At 38.0% G+C, this 15,944-nt stretch overlaps 1 protein-coding gene across 1 annotated transcript in view; it reads left to right on the top strand.

The window, feature by feature from the left end:
- Window positions 1–15,944, top strand: part of LOC139749787 (transforming growth factor-beta-induced protein ig-h3-like) — a 74,739-nt gene that overhangs the window by 50,031 nt on the left and 8,764 nt on the right. The window contains exons 6-12 of the mRNA XM_071664033.1: window positions 3,218–3,388; window positions 3,518–3,606; window positions 4,867–5,030; window positions 5,743–5,886; window positions 8,225–8,438; window positions 10,326–10,463; window positions 12,129–12,341. Coding sequence (XP_071520134.1) covers window positions 3,218–3,388; window positions 3,518–3,606; window positions 4,867–5,030; window positions 5,743–5,886; window positions 8,225–8,438; window positions 10,326–10,463; window positions 12,129–12,341 — 1,133 coding nt within the window. The remainder of the gene's footprint in view (window positions 1–3,217; window positions 3,389–3,517; window positions 3,607–4,866; window positions 5,031–5,742; window positions 5,887–8,224; window positions 8,439–10,325; window positions 10,464–12,128; window positions 12,342–15,944) is intronic.

The following is a 15,944-nucleotide window of genomic DNA, read 5'->3' as shown; positions in this document are numbered from 1 at the left end:
CGGGACGAGCCTAGGTGTGATGGCGTAATCATTGACCTGACCTGAAGACGACATTAAGGGCGAAGGTTTGAGTACAATGACTCGGGTGTGATGGCCTAACCTTTGACCTGACCCCTAAAAGGTCAGGGTGAATGAAGGTTTACCCTCATCCTACATGAATGGGTCCAGCCGTCCTGGTCAAGGGGGTTAAATGATATTCAGGTCACTTAACTCGATAGATATTGTGAGAGACATCCCCACCTTCACTGAAGAAGAACTTTTGGTGGTAGAAGAAAACATTTTACCTTTACAGATCCTTAGGATTATCTGTGTTCATAAATCGTCGGCATTATGTCATCCGTAGCTTATTATGAGTTCCTACTAGAGTGACAGATAACCGGACCAAACATGGTTATAAAACGAACTTGGCTTCATGGAGGGCGTAACTGCAGGATGAGAGAGAGAGAGAGAGAGAGAGAGAGAGAGAGAGAGAGAGAGAGAGAGAGAGAGAGAGAGAGAGAGGAGCAGAGCATCCTCTGTGCGGCCTTGGGCTGCCCTTCCCACCCGCGGGAAGTTCTCGAAAGTTCATGGGCGGGACATTGTGACGTCAGAGGATTTGTTTCATTAGAAGCCACAACCACGACAGATACTGTCTCCCCCCACAACCCCCACACCATCCATTGGAGTGCCTGTGTAGTTGACAGGCACTGTACGGCAGGATGAGTGGCAGGGAAACGAGTTTAAAGGTGGTTGAGAGCAGACATGCCAAAAGCATCCTTTTTCTTAGAAGGATAATAAGGAAGTTGTTATGTGAGAGTGGCATTAAGCATGCTCAGGCAAGCGGGTGGATCCACCATCTGGTGGAAGGGCGTTCTTCCTAAGGAATTGTTCTTGTGCATTACGCAATCTATCCTGTTCAATCGGTTTTCACTTATTTTCGTTGTCCTTGACGATATTTTCAGATATATTCGCAGACCACCTTCCACACGTGAACAATCTTGGTTATTGAAATAAGCTATCCTATAATTGTTTCAACTGTTTACTATAACGGTACGCAAGTTCACACAGAAGAACAAATTGGCTTGGAACACATTTTATTACTTCACTAGTGCGGCATGTCATCCTAATTTAGGGGCACCATGGTCTTTCATTGCTGTTTGGATGGCGTCATTAGTTCTGGTGTTCTGCTTGCATATCGGGTTGAATAAAACCGTGTAGTCTACTGACAGATTCACTATCTTGATCTCACCTAGCACTTAGTCCTCACCTAGCACTTTGTCCTCGCCTAGCACTTTGTCCTCGCCTAGCACTTAGTCCTCACCTAGCACTTTGTCCTCGCCTAGCACTCTGTTCTCACCTATTCTCACCTAGGACTTTGTCTTCGCCTGGCCCTGTTGTGGTCGAGATGCGCATCATGTCAGGATAGACACCTTCCATCTCAGGAAAATACGTTTGCTCACTCAGGAACTTGTAGTAGTTTTTGTAAGTATGATCAAATAACTGCGAAGATCACATTTTATATATCTATGATATAGTGGTGAACGGGAGAAGTGATCTTGATACGCGCTGAACTGGTTTAGACATTAGCTCATTGAGAACTTTGAATCTTTGCATACTTGCTCTTGTGGAAATTTTATGTAATATTCCATATGCTTTACATGAGCAAAACCAGGACCCATACTCTAAGGATAGTCGCTCTGTTTAAATTATTTAGAATACATACCCTTATATCTTCGTTTAAAAACAGTGTATTTAGGAACGTGTACCCCGAGGCCTGTATTGCATATATAAACTTGCATATGACTTGGGCCTTGATTAAGCAATTGAGATGAAAATGTCACTCAGCACGAATATAATTCGAGCATTTTGCTTTGTAGTGCCATTAACTTTACGTAGGTATGTTTTTTCATGCTTAGAAATAGTGACATTTAGGATTGTTTAGGAATTTGTTTAGGAGAGTGACCATGACCCTAAGATTTGGGCAGGGGTTAGAAGGGTTGTGGATACTCTAGGATTCATCCCAATAGGTTAGAGGCACTGGCTGGTCCATGTTTTTAAGGAGGCTATAAGTAAGAAATTTGTCGAGATTGTTGACTAGCTTAGGGTATAAAGTGGTTGGTTACCCAGGGGGAGAGATGGATGGTTGGTTATGGTTAAGAAAGAGTGATTGGATGGCTCGTTTTGTCGTAAGGAAAAACTGTGGTGGGTAGATGTAATGAAGGCTTAGTGGAGTAGCTGGTTAAGATGGAGTTGGGTAGACAGGAATGACAGCTCGAAGTGGTGAGGTAGACCATCAGAAATAGGTTGGTTGAAGTATTATTTGTGTGGGGAGAAGATGGCATTGTGTGGCTGGTTGGGGAAAGGTGATTGACTGGTCATTTGATGTAGGTAGAGATGGAGAGATAGAAAGTGAGGTAATTAGAGATAAGTGAATGGCTGGTCAGCATTTCGAAGATTGTGAAGAGTTTAAACCTGTTTTCTGAAGAGAGAGAGAGAAAATTTTGGTATTGGGGACAAATGGATGTAAGGCTGGTCAAGGATTTTTGTAGGGAGAAGTCAGGGGCTTTCTAGAAGATTTTGCACTTTTTTCACTGTGATAATTATTAAACCTTGACTAAACTATGGTTGAATATGTCTTATTCTTTGGCAGTTTGTATTTTGGTATTTTGGTAGTGTAATTGTCCTCTAGATATTAAGTTCACATGACAAACAAGTTTGATAACTAACAATAATGTTTACGTTTCTTGATTCTGTTAAGATTAATATTATTCTGTTTTCTGTTGTTTATGAAGTTACATCTAATTTACTGAAACAGCTTTAATGTTGATAAACTGGTTACTTGAAATTATGAAAACACTTAAATTTTGGTAGTCCATTTTTCCCCACATTTTTGAAGCTATTTATATTGATGATGTGACAGTCATCACACTAATATGAACACAAATTGGTCATAGTAATGGAATTTATTAAATTTGTATCCTGGACATGATAACATGTACTCTAATATGGATATAAGAATCGTGACAGATGGTAACATTGATATTCTGAACCTATATCAGCTGTAATAAGTTGGGTTATAATGGCATTGGCTGTGCAGTTTACTTTTTCTCATTTTGCATATGTGATTACTATATCAGCTTTCATATTGTTCTGTAGAGCCGTCAGTGATTGTTGGTGAGAATGTAAGGATAATTGATGAACAAGCCACATTTTAACTAATGTTTTCTCCTTTCAACAGGCCTAATGTGTGTGTGGACAGGGAGGAGATTGATGAAGGGAAGGAACTTGAAGCTGAGGCTGAAGAGGAGATCAGCGCCAAGGGCTCTGGCACCTCCTTTATCTTTTCCTTTGGCAACATGCAGATGACATCCTGCAGCGAGACCAAAGACAAGTACTCTTGCATCTCCAAGTGAGTAACAGTTTAGTCCTTCGTCAAGTGGGAGGAGAGGAATGGACACTTATGGGAAGTGGTTTTATGATTAAGAATGGTTTTAGGTTCAAAATATTTTTGTATTTATACATTGTCATTATTCTTCAGGAGCTCTCGTCGTGGTATCCACAAAACTGTGACAGTGACATATCGTTGCTGCCATGGCTTTGTCAAGGAGGCTTCAGGATGTACCAAAGGTAAGAAAAGCAATGTTGTCATTCCCAAGAGAAAGGTGTATGAATAATATCAAGTGAGGCAAGATCAGTATTGTAAAGTTGAGAGCTGCATTTTTAAATAAAGAGCAACATTATTGATTTTGAGGATGACACTAATGTAGTAGAGCACAACACTATTGAGAGAGAGTAGTTTTCATGAAGATATGACTGAGGCCATTAATGTGATTTAGTCAAAAATGCATATGCAGCAGACTTGAGCTTAGTTGAGTTCTTTGGTAGTATTGTTGAAGGTCTAAGGAGAAGACAGATTTAGTAAGTGTACTAGTTAGGTGTATGGTATTTCAAATGGTAATACGTATGGAATTTTTGGTGACTCTGTAGAGTAGAGACATGTTATCTGTAAAGATAATTAGAGATGCCAGTCAATTTGGTATTCACAGTGGGTAGATGGAAATATTAAACCATTGGGTGTTGCTATTGTAGGTACTTATGTGCCCGCGTCGTGGCAATATCTCTTGTTAAAAAAAAATTTGTATTTGTTTTGTCTTTCCATTCAAAAGAGCTTTTTTCTAAAACAAAGTTATAAATGAGTTTAGTAACACATGCATTTAAGTGCATAAGGTAATTATCAGATGAATAAATCTGTAGACTGCAATACTGCCAGTGGCTTAATACATACACAGCTCGTTATGCAATCATATTGTAATTCCTAATGATATATTTCATTACGTATATAGATCCATTTACATTATTTATGTAAATCTAGATGCAGTACCTGCATGTATTTGTTGCGTACTCTGGTGTAAAAGTCAGACACTACCCCAATGGTGTTTTGATGTTTACTAAGCAGCTAAATTGGGGAAAAAAGGGGCAAAAGACGTGGAAATATTTTCGGAGGTGCCAGTAGCTACTTCCCAACCCACTACTCCATTGTTTACTGTGCCCATGCTCAGACTTACTTTGGCACACTCATAGTCAATTGCTGGAGTTATTCCATGCCATATGTAGCACACAAGCAGTCACTGGGTTAAGTACTCCACTAACGTAGAAGTGTTCAGTTTGTGAGATAAATGAGTTCAGGTTATATTTAAAGGGTTTTAATGTATATGAACTTGATCCTTGTTGTATATTAAGGAAAGAGGTGAAGGGTATCAACTGTATATTAAAGTGAATAGGGAAAAAAGTATTAAATTGCTTGCAACTTGAAATGTATATTTTTTGTGTGTGCGCTTTACTTTGAAGCATGTCTACAAGTCCTTGATTTTGCATTAATTATTTCAGTTGAGATGCATGACATACCTGAGACTCTGCAGGAGATTGGAGCAACAGACTTCTTGTCACTAACAAAAACAGTAAAAATGGAAGAAGTATTCAAACAAAACATTACACTCTTTGTCCCTACCAATGAAGCCATGCAAGAGTACACTGCTGACTTAGAGGCTGAGGTTAGTGTTTCTTTTGGATGATGCACCATGTTACCTAAAGCAGGTTTTGAACTTGTTAAAGCTATTTCTTCCTACAGAGGAGGCCAGTGAGTAGTACCATGGTTAGTTACTGGTAAAGACATCACTCAGAACTGAAATAAATTGTATTGATATCAGACACAAGGACAGCAAGTGAAAATTTCATCCTTCCACTCTCATTACCATGGGGCAACTGAGGCAGCAAATCTTTTCATCTGCCTTCAAAGACTGTAGCAAATTGCCAGACATACATTATTCCGATAACAAGTAAGGCTTTGTTCTGCAAATAAAAGCTGATGCATGAAAGCCTTATTTCTAATGGTATTAGTTTTTTTTTTTCTGACTACAAATAAGAGAGATGAAAGAGAGGAAGAAAAACAGTGAGTTAGGTGGAAGGAGAGACTGAGGATGTAGTAGAAAGGTGTACAAGCATAAGTATAGGGCTAAGGATGTTTTAAGGAGATTCTGATGATTACCATACTACATAGTGGGAGACATCATATTAGATGTTGATAGAAAAAAGATAAGGAGAGATACCCCGAGGATATGGAGGGTATTATTTGATGATGAGTCAGGATAGGAATGTCGAGAAAAGACGTCATAGACTCCCTTTTGGACAGTAAATGATATATTTGAATAAAAAGATATGGTGAAAGACTGTTTTATGTTAAGAGGTGAATGTTTTGATTTTCAGAATGAGTTGGACAATGTTTTAGATGGGGACCGTTCCTTCAATGAAGTCTATTTTCGCCGACGTCGCTCCATTGATACTCAAGGTCTCATTCTGTCTCACATGTCCAGTGGTATTTACTATGCCAGTGATCTCCATGATGAACAGGTAAGTAAAGTGGTAGTTTAAAGAGTAAGATATGTGGGGATGAAAAATACATTAGACCAGCTTAAGTAATATGGAATGCTATTAAACTGCCATATTAGATAAATGTCTACATGTCTATCTACCTAGTTGTCCTTATCTGAGATGCACTTTTCCCCTGGAAACTCTCATCAAGGGGGGTGGCCATGGCAAAAGTCTCCACTTATCCCTGCCTCCCTTTCATACATCATTCCATGCTTTCTTCCACTATTTCTCTCCCCCCAGTACTCTTCCACTTCATTTCCCCATGTCACAGGTGATCTTTCTCTCATAGCATCCCCTTTAATTGTATTGTCATACCCTCTTTGTAAACTCCCCACATTGCATTCTTTTCACATGCCCAAACCACCTCAAAGCAGTACATTTCACTAACACTTCCACTTCACAATTTATTCCCTTTGCATTCCCTGCCATACCAGATCTTTCATACACCCCCCTCATTTCTTTATTCATTTCATCTAGTCATACCACATGTTACTGTCTAATGGCTCATTTCCACAGCCTGAATTTTTGACTTCTGTGACTTATTCCATGTCCATGTTTTGGAAGCATAGGTCAGGTTCAGGAGAATTATTCTGTCCTTAATCCTTTCTTCTCTTACATTCTTACACCTCAACCTTTCATTATTCTATTAAGGGATCCGATAACTCTTCTACTCAGTACCTCTGTCTTCCTTATCTCTCATTCCATATCACAATACTTATCGAAGATAACTCCTAAATACTTGAATTTTTTCACATCTTGCCATCTTTCCTCCCATATCTATAACACAGTTTTGTACACTTTCTTCTTTCACTGTAGGACTTTGTAAGATCTCTTTCACTCTGTTTCCTTTCAAATGCTACTGCTTTACTTTTACTCACATTTAACTTCAGTTCTTTGTTGATGCACATCATAAAACACACTTAGAGCCATCTGCAACTCTTCTTCACTTGGCAAGCATCTGTGTGTCATCCGCAAACAGACTAGCCACCATACTTCACTACCACACTCCATCTCTGCATGTGCTGTCCCTAGTTTTGCTTTCGTCTCTTATTCATCCATACATGTGATAAAAAAACCATGATGACATCACACAGCTCTGTCTTACTCCCAGATGTATACTGAAACTTCTGCTCATCTTTCATTCTACTCTTACACATGCATTTGCTTCTCTATTGAAGGCTCTCACTGGTACATTTCTTTTGAACAGTTCTATATACCACATACCTTTATCTTTTCCACAGCATATCTAATCTCATCTGTCCACCATGCATTTTCCCTTATAATCATATATCTCATAGCATTGTATCCAGCTACGAATTTTACAACCATTAACAGTCTTTCTCTAAATGTCTTAAGTACCTAATTTAAACATGACTACATTCCTACATTTACTGCACTTTCATTGAAACTTTCTGTCACCATTCTTAATACTCCTTGTTACCTTCTCTCTGAGTCATCTCCCTGCTTGTCAATGTGTTTACCTCTCCATTTTTCCCAGATCCTCACCTTTACAAGAACTACAAAATGGTCCAAATCTCAAAAGGATTATCTCACAACTGAGGCATCCAGCACAACCGTTCTCAACCTTTCATCCATTTCCAAATAGTCAATCAAATGTTTTGATCTCTTCCATCATTTCTCATCCATATATGTCTGTGTATTATCATATGCTGAAAAACGGGTCTTTGCAAGGAGTAAATCCCTCTCAGCACAAACACCAAGATAATTTCCGTTCTCTTTTACTTTGTGCACACCCCAATTATCTTTGCCAATTTCATCACATCTCATCTTCACATTCATATCAGTCACTACTATTACTCTCTCTTTCTCACTACCGTTTATACAGTCATTCATATTTCTCCAGAAATACTTCATTTCATCCTTACCTCGTAATCTTCATATTCACATACCCATGCATACTTCACAATTCTAGTTTTCCTTTCACTCACACTATTTCTGATCCATTCCATCACTGCTCTGTAACATCCTCCCATACTTTCAGTGATTGCACAATTGCACATCATTCTTTCCCTATTCCCTTTCAAATGTCATTCATTCCTTTCCATACCATTCCTTTGTCCCATGCCATGCCACAACTTGTGGTGTGAAAATTATTTTCATAATTGTATGCAAAAATTGAAAATGTGGGGAAAATTGCACCTGGCCACATAATTCTTAGAAATTTTGTTTCTCAAGTGCAGCACCATTACTTTTGCATCAAAAAATCCCAATGATAGAGTGTTATTTAAGGGCTAATCATGAATGTTGTAGTTTTTAATTCTTTTTCCTAGTGTTTATTTTTATTTTTTCTTTGAAGGTCCTTCATAGCATGACTGAAAATTCCACTTTGAGGATCAACACATACAGCACCAATCCACCAGCTGCTACAGTTAACTGTGCGAGACTTGTCAGTGTGAACCAGCACTCCACTAATGGTGTTGTTCACACCGTGGATAAGGTTCTTCAGCCAGTTACCAAAAGCTTGGCTGATTTAATCAGTTCAGATCGTCAGTTCTCTATCCTCAAGAAGTGTATGTATGAAAGTTGATAGTTTTTGTGGTAGTTTATTTGATTTTGATACCAGTGGTCTTGAGAAAACAAGAAACAGCCTTGCCTATTTCTCTAATTGAAGATCTGATCAGAAGACGGGGTGGATGGAACTCCCTATATATACTGAGTTTTTTTTCCATTAAGCTCTGAAAGTAATTACCTTAATGTATGTATTTATAGGAATAGAAATTGCAGTATATTCCTTAACTTCAGGATAACTAGACAACACAGATACAGATTCTTTTTTTCTGAATTTTTTTGATAGTGGAGATATTAGTACATTTGCTTGAATGGATTATCTGAAGCACTTTGTTTTCAAGTATGCAATTACTCTCTTTACATATATTTAAAAGTTAGATTTACATATGCTTTCAGAGCAAATAGTGAATATTGAAATGGTATGGCTTACCTTTAGGAGTGAGGAAGAAGTATAGAGGAACTGGAACACTAAGGCAGCTTCTAGCTTTCATTCTCATTTGCTCATCATAATCATTCTTGAATGCATTATTGTTGGGACTGTCAGCTATCGACTATCCACTATTGTGAAGATTTTCAAGATCTCAACATAAAACGGGGATGAAAATATTTGCAAGTGTATGCACAACAGTGATTTGTATGTAACTCAAAACTCCTTTCATTTTTACTGCATGGCCCAATAAGTGGAAGAAGTAATGTAGCTAATAAGATTAAGGGAAAAGTTGAAGTAAGGGACATACAAGGTCTTCAATTCCAGTTTCATAGTGAAACTAGATATTTAAGAATGGTTACTTTGGTTTAAGAGTATGATATGCTAATTTATTTTTGTAGTATTCCCTCCATGGTCTTCAATTATGAGAGGCTGCAGTTTTTTTTTTTTTGTAATTGCTGATTGTAAATAAGTTATTGAACATTCCATATTTTCAGTCACTTTTACAAAATGCCCATGGAAATTTGCAGATTTTGAAAATTGCGATGTATTATATTTAGTATTCTTAATCCCCTATCCCTGGGGATAGGGGATTAAGAATACTACCCACGTATTCCCTGCGTGTCATAAAAGGCGACTAAAAGGGGAGGGAGCGGGAGGCTGGAAATCCTCCCCTCTCATTTTTTTTTTTTTTTATTTTTATTTTCCAAAAGAAGGAACAGAGGGGGGCCAGATGAGGATATTCCACAAAGGCCCAGTCCTCTGTTCTTAACGCTACCTCGCTAACGCGGGAAATGGCGAATAGTGTAAAAGAAAAGAAAGAAGCAAGCTAAGAAATTTGTCCAAGTTTAGTAAGATGTTGCATAGATTATAGGTGAACATTTATGACTGCTGTCTCTTCATGTGCTGACTGATATGCCCAGCAGATTTAGACAGCAAGTGTTTTGAATATGAAAGTGTTTCAGTACAGGTGTTACTGGGCTCCACCCATGAGAAGGTACACTGGGAGTGAAAAGTTACCTTTGGTGAGGCTGTATCATTGGGAGTACAGTCTACTCGAGGAACTCTTACCCCAAAGGAGTCTGCATTTCCCTTCCACTGGAAATAGTGCATCCTTGAGCTGCAAGAGCCTTTAGAAAGGTTGTGGGTAACACCAGAACTCTTTCATGGAAATTTTCAATACGTTTGTTGGAATAGGAAAAGAATTAACGATGTAAAGTCAGTTGTAAAGGAATTTAAATGGCAACAGACCATTGGCTCCCTTTGAAGCTGTTTGTGATACTGGAAGAGATATGAAAATCATGGACTAGTGTGGTAAAAGTAGAAATACATATTTATTTAAAATAGAAAAAAATTATTCTTTATGTATATACATCTGCATATGGGAAAAGAAAGAATGTAACTGTAAAATGTTTGATTGAAAATAGAGTGTCACATGAACTCTTTCATCTCTTCTTTCCAGTGGTAAGCAAAGCTGGCCTGTTGACTCAGCTGAGAGAACCTGGACAATTGACAGTGTTTGCCCCAACTGATGCAGCCTTCCAGACTTTACCTGTATCTGTCTTGGAGAATCTGGTAGAGGGAAATGCGTGCCTTGAATGTAAGTTTCTTTTTACTGTTGAGAGTTTCTCTCATGTCAGCTGCAAGAGGGTTATAGATTGAAAGCATTGATCTTTTTAATAATCATTTGCCATATCTTATTCCCTATTCAGCATACACTAGTGTATTTCCTCTGTTGGTCATATATTGTGCTTTTACTTTTTCTATTATTACCCCTTTTGTCTTTCTTCTAAACAGTAAAATCTTGATTATCTGTAAATGATTAGATCATAAATAGCTAATTGTCATGCGAGTAATATTCATGGGTCTTTTAAAGATACAACGAGGAATTCCATTTTGATACACAATGAAAATTCATTGAAGATTTGATGATAGTGAATGATAACCCTGTACATATAAAAGTGTGATGAAATGTGTATCACAGTGCCTGCTTTCAGTACTGAATATTAAGACTGATGTGCATTTAACTCCCAAAATAAATGTTTATCAAAGCCCTACATCAACAGAATGGATCAATTCTGTCCAGTTACAAACATAGTATTGTCAACTTTGCCACAAAATTTTTTCTTTAAATCAACCACTAGACAGTAATGAGAATTTCATGACTAGTGTATAGTTTTTCATCAAACATTATGTAGAGGGCATTATCATGCCACTTTATGTGTATTGAGCTATTTAGGGTGAAAATTCATGTGATTGATGTATGATTCACATTTCTTATGTATGGGGAAGTATTAAGCAAGCTTTTCATATCTTTCATATCCTACTTGAGAGCAAAATTTGCAGGGGCTTCTCAAGTTTGGTCAGCACACCTAAAGAAACGAATAGAGCCAATAGAGAAAGTCCAGTCGAAGGCAACAGAAATGGTACTGAAATTTAGAGTTCTAAGTTACAGGGAAAGGCTAAAAGCTTTAAATTTGCCTAGAAAGTTACAGGGAAAGGCTAAAAGCTTTAAATTTGCCTAGAGAATGAGAGAAGAGTGATAACAACCTGTAAGTATTTAGAACAGATTGGTGACATGGACAGAGACCAGCTCTTTGAGAGATGTGGGGATAAAGCAGCTAAAAGACATGATATGAAATTCAGCAAGAAACTTGTAAAAAAACATAAAGAAGTACTCTTAGACTATAAAGATGGCACAGAAATGGAATAGAATGACTGAGGACATGTTTAATGCAGACAGCTTACATAGATATAAAAAGTTGTATGATTGCAGAGAGTGCTCAGGAGATAAGGCTTAATGAGTTTAAACTCCTTCCCCATGCAGTACAGATTGGTGACTACCTTAAAAAACCATATCCTCAGCCCTCCTCAGCAAAAATCAATTTTATGAACAAGCATTTAGTTTGGTGATATAGAGCTGGGAAAGTTTTGAACATTAGTATATACGTCATTAATCATTTAAGCTGTAAACCCTATGGAGTTGGAGTGTTCATGCACCATAAACCATATAAATTTTAGTTTTACTTTTAAGTAATGTATTATTTTTCCAATCATTTAAACAGGTTTCTGGCAGTTTATTCATAAGTGTGGTTTAGATTTGTGATCTGAGAATGCAACATGTTTTATGACATCTTTTTTGGGAAGACCCATTTTGATTAACATCTTTTTGATTAGGTTTTACAAGAATGTATCAGTGATTTTGATCAAAGACTACCTTTACTGTACAGTTTTGACTAATGAATGCTTACTTTTTCATTGGCAGCTGTGGTGAAGAACCATATCTTGCCCAATGTGATCTGCTCTGCAGCAGTGCAAGGCATGGCCCGTACAGTTAATCTGCTTGAGAGATACCTTCTTCTGGAGAAGACTGAAGAGGACAAGATCTTTGTGGAAGAGGCTCAAGTTGTTGTTAGGGACATTGTTGGCACCAATGGAGTTCTCCACATTATTGACAGTCCACTCATGCCTCAGGAGGGTAAGTTGTGACTAGATTAGGTTTATGATTATTATGATTTTTTTTTCTAGATATTGAATGAGACTTTCTTTTTGATAGGTTTGGTATTGTTTTTGGTGTTTCAAGTACACTTTCTTCAAAAACACATTAATCCTTTAAGCTCTGACTTACATTTTGTATTTTCTAGTCCATATGTGAAAGAATCATTTCTTTATCTACTCTCTTGTGGCATGTGTAGATGCCATGTGTCACCCATAACTTTAATTAGCCCTTGAAAAGTCCTCAAAGCAAAGAATTGCTTTCAAGGAATTCTAAGGTAGGCTTGACCATGTTTTAGATATCCTGTTACTGTGCAGCGCTTTACAGCCTGCTTTTACAGTGTTCAGTGTGTTTATACTCTAGTTTAATCTTGAAGTATGCTGTGGGTAATTCATGAATTTCTTGGATATTCGTGGTGAATGTTTGTAGTACCAGTAACACCTAACAGTTTTGTAGAAATGATAGTAAAAGCTTTTTACTGATTGTGCTTGATACTATATCTCGTAAGAGATGGGTATTCATGCATTGCTGACCACTTGCCATGTTTTATTAGCTACTTTCTTTGAATATTTCTCTGGGCTTTGCGATCCAAGAAGGATTTGAGACTTGAAAGAGAGCATGTGAAGGTTGCTTTCTGAACAGTACTTAAGGTGGCCTTTGGAAAATAACCTGATATCTAACAGAGGGCACCAAGAACCAGGCTATCAGTAAACCACTTGTATGGTGAAATAGCAAAAATATAAGTTTATAATGTAAATTTGTGTACTAATTGCTGTATGGGGGGTCCTCGCCAAATGATTTTTCACTGTAGCGGCATCTGGGGATTAGGGTAGACATATCTGAATAACTTTTTCCTTTGCTAATGAAATGTTTGAATTTATTTTAAGATTTTTTTGGTTGGAATACCTTTCATTATGATAACAGTGATAACGGAGCAAAGTAACATTAGCTTCTCATTGTATTCTTGCTATGGATGGTCACTTTATGTGGAAAACCAGTTTTTCGTATTCTTAAAGAGCCATAAATGTGAGATCAACCTACCCTTGAAAATTTGAGATGGATGATATATTATGCTTATATCAAATATAAGTATCACATACATGGATAAACTTGCTTTGGAAGGCTCGACAGATAGTTCAGTCGACCCCCATCCCATGCCACCACCACCTACCTCAATCCCTCATCACCATTATTCTCAGTGAGAATGATTACTCATCCAGAACAGACTACATACTCTTCCCCCTCTCCAAAACTCTTGCATTCACCTCCCTAACCACCCCATCCATAAATTAAACAACCATGGAGACATCAGGCACCACTGCCGCAAACCAACATTCACTGAGAACTAGTCACTTTCCTCTCTTCCTACTCGTACACATGCCTTATATCCTCGATAAAAACTTTTCATTGCTTCTAGCAACTTGCCTCCCACACCATATACATCAAGTCTTGATACCTTCCACAAAGCATCTCTATCAACTCTATCATATCTTCTCCAGATCCATAAATGCTATATACAAATCCATATGTTTTTTTAAGTATTTCTCTCTTGCATTCTTCAAAGCAAACACCTGATCCACACATCCTGTATCACTTCTGAAACCACACTGTTCTTCCCTAATCTGATGCTCTGTAAATGCCTTTACCCTCACAATCAATACCCTCCCTTATAATTTTTCAGGAATACTCGACGAACTTTTTCTTATTAATATTCCAAAAATTTAGCACATCATTTTATAGGTTTCACTTTCAAGTGTACAAAGAATGTATTGAATTCAAAGGAAAACCATTTTTGGAAGTTCTGCCATAAATTTATAACTTTTCAGTTTTGCTTAAGAATTTGTTATGTAAAAAAAACTGGTTACTTCATGATAGTAGTTGTTAGGCAGTCTTAAGAAAATGTTTGGTTACTTTATAGTAGTTGGTAGGAAGCTGTATAGTGAGCCAGCATGTAAGTGGTTGTCAAGTTGCACTCCTGACCCAGGTAGCTGTCTTTTCTTTCTGCCTCACCCATGCATGGACTGGTGGTATTCTGTCCACCGGCATACAATCTCTTCTTGTCACACAACTTTTGACAATACTTAACTCACACAACTCTTCTTGACTCCTTATACCTCATGCAGCTCATTCTTCATAACTCTTAAATTTTCCTGCGGTAAAAATTGTGTTAGCCTGGTTCTTGCTAAAATAGTAGGAACAATAGATAGGAACATTAATCAGGAGCATTACATGAGTTCACATGAGAAAGACAGACAACAGGAGACTTGATTGGCCCATGACTATGTTGTCTAGTAAGATAAAAAAAAAAAGTATTGTAACTTTACAAGAAAATGTAATTCTGCTCAGCAGCTTTTAAAGCTATGACTGACTCCCTGCTTCTGCACATTATCCTTCTGCTGTCCCCATTACCACTGTTGTTATACAGTTTATTTTGGCATTTTTCTCAGAGTAGGGTTGAGGGTCAAGTCAATTGGGAGGTGAGTTTGAATGGAGAAAAACTGGAGGAAGTGAAGTGTTTTAGATATCTGGGAGTGGATCTGGCAGCGGATGGAACCATGGAAGCGGAAGTGGATCATAGGGTGGGGGAGGGGGCGAAAATCCTGGGGGCCTTGAAAAATGTGTGGAAGTCGAGAACATTATCTCAGAAAGCAAAAATGGGTATGTTTGAAGGAATAGTGGTTCCAACAATGTTGTATGGTTGCGAGGCGTGGGCTATGGATAGAGTTGTGCGCAGGAGGATGGATGTGCTGGAAAGGAGATGTTTGAGGACAATGTGTGGTGTGAGGTGGTTTGATCGAGTGAGTAACGTAAGGGTAAGAGAGATGTGTGGAAATAAAAAGAGCGTGGTTGAGAGAGCAGAAGAGGGTGTTTTGAAGTGGTTTGGGCACATGGAGAGGATGAGTGAGGAAAGATTGACCAAGAGGTTATATGTGTCGGAGGTGGAGGGAACAAGGAGAAGAGGGAGACCAAATTGGAGGTGGAAAGATGGAGTGAAAAAGATTTTGTGTGATCGGGGCCTGAACATGCAGGAGGGTGAAAGGAGGGCAAGGAATAGAGTGAATTGGAGCGATGTGGTATACCGGGGTTGACGTGCTGTCAGTGGATTGAAGCAAGGCATGTGAAGCGTCTGGGGTAAACCATGGAACATGTATATTTGCGTGTGTGGACGTATGTATATACATGTGTATGGGGGGGGTTGGGCCATTTCTTTCGTCTGTTTCCTTGCGCTACCTCGCAAACGTGGGAGACAGCGACAAAGTATAATAAATAAATATAAAAAAAAATATAAATTGATTGTCTAAATGACTTTTGAAGGTATTCATAGTCTTAGCATTCACTATGTCTGATGGTAACTTATTCCAGTGCTCAACACACCTGTAGGAAAAGAAGCTTTTTTCCATGTCCTGGTAACCATATTTTCTTGTATTCCGAAAAGATGTTCATGATTTACTTTATCAAACTTGTTCAGAATTTTGAACACTTGGATTAATTCACTGCGAAGTCTACATTTTTTGAGGGAGAAGAGGTCCAATTGTTTTACCTTCTCTTCTACATGTTCCAGATTTCTAAGAGATGGGATTAATT

Source organism: Panulirus ornatus, chromosome 8 (genome assembly GCF_036320965.1).
Source record: "Panulirus ornatus isolate Po-2019 chromosome 8, ASM3632096v1, whole genome shotgun sequence".
Lineage (NCBI taxonomy): Eukaryota > Metazoa > Arthropoda > Malacostraca > Decapoda > Palinuridae > Panulirus > Panulirus ornatus.
Note: the sequence above shows the minus strand (reverse complement) of the source record. Positions and strands in the feature narration are given on the sequence as shown.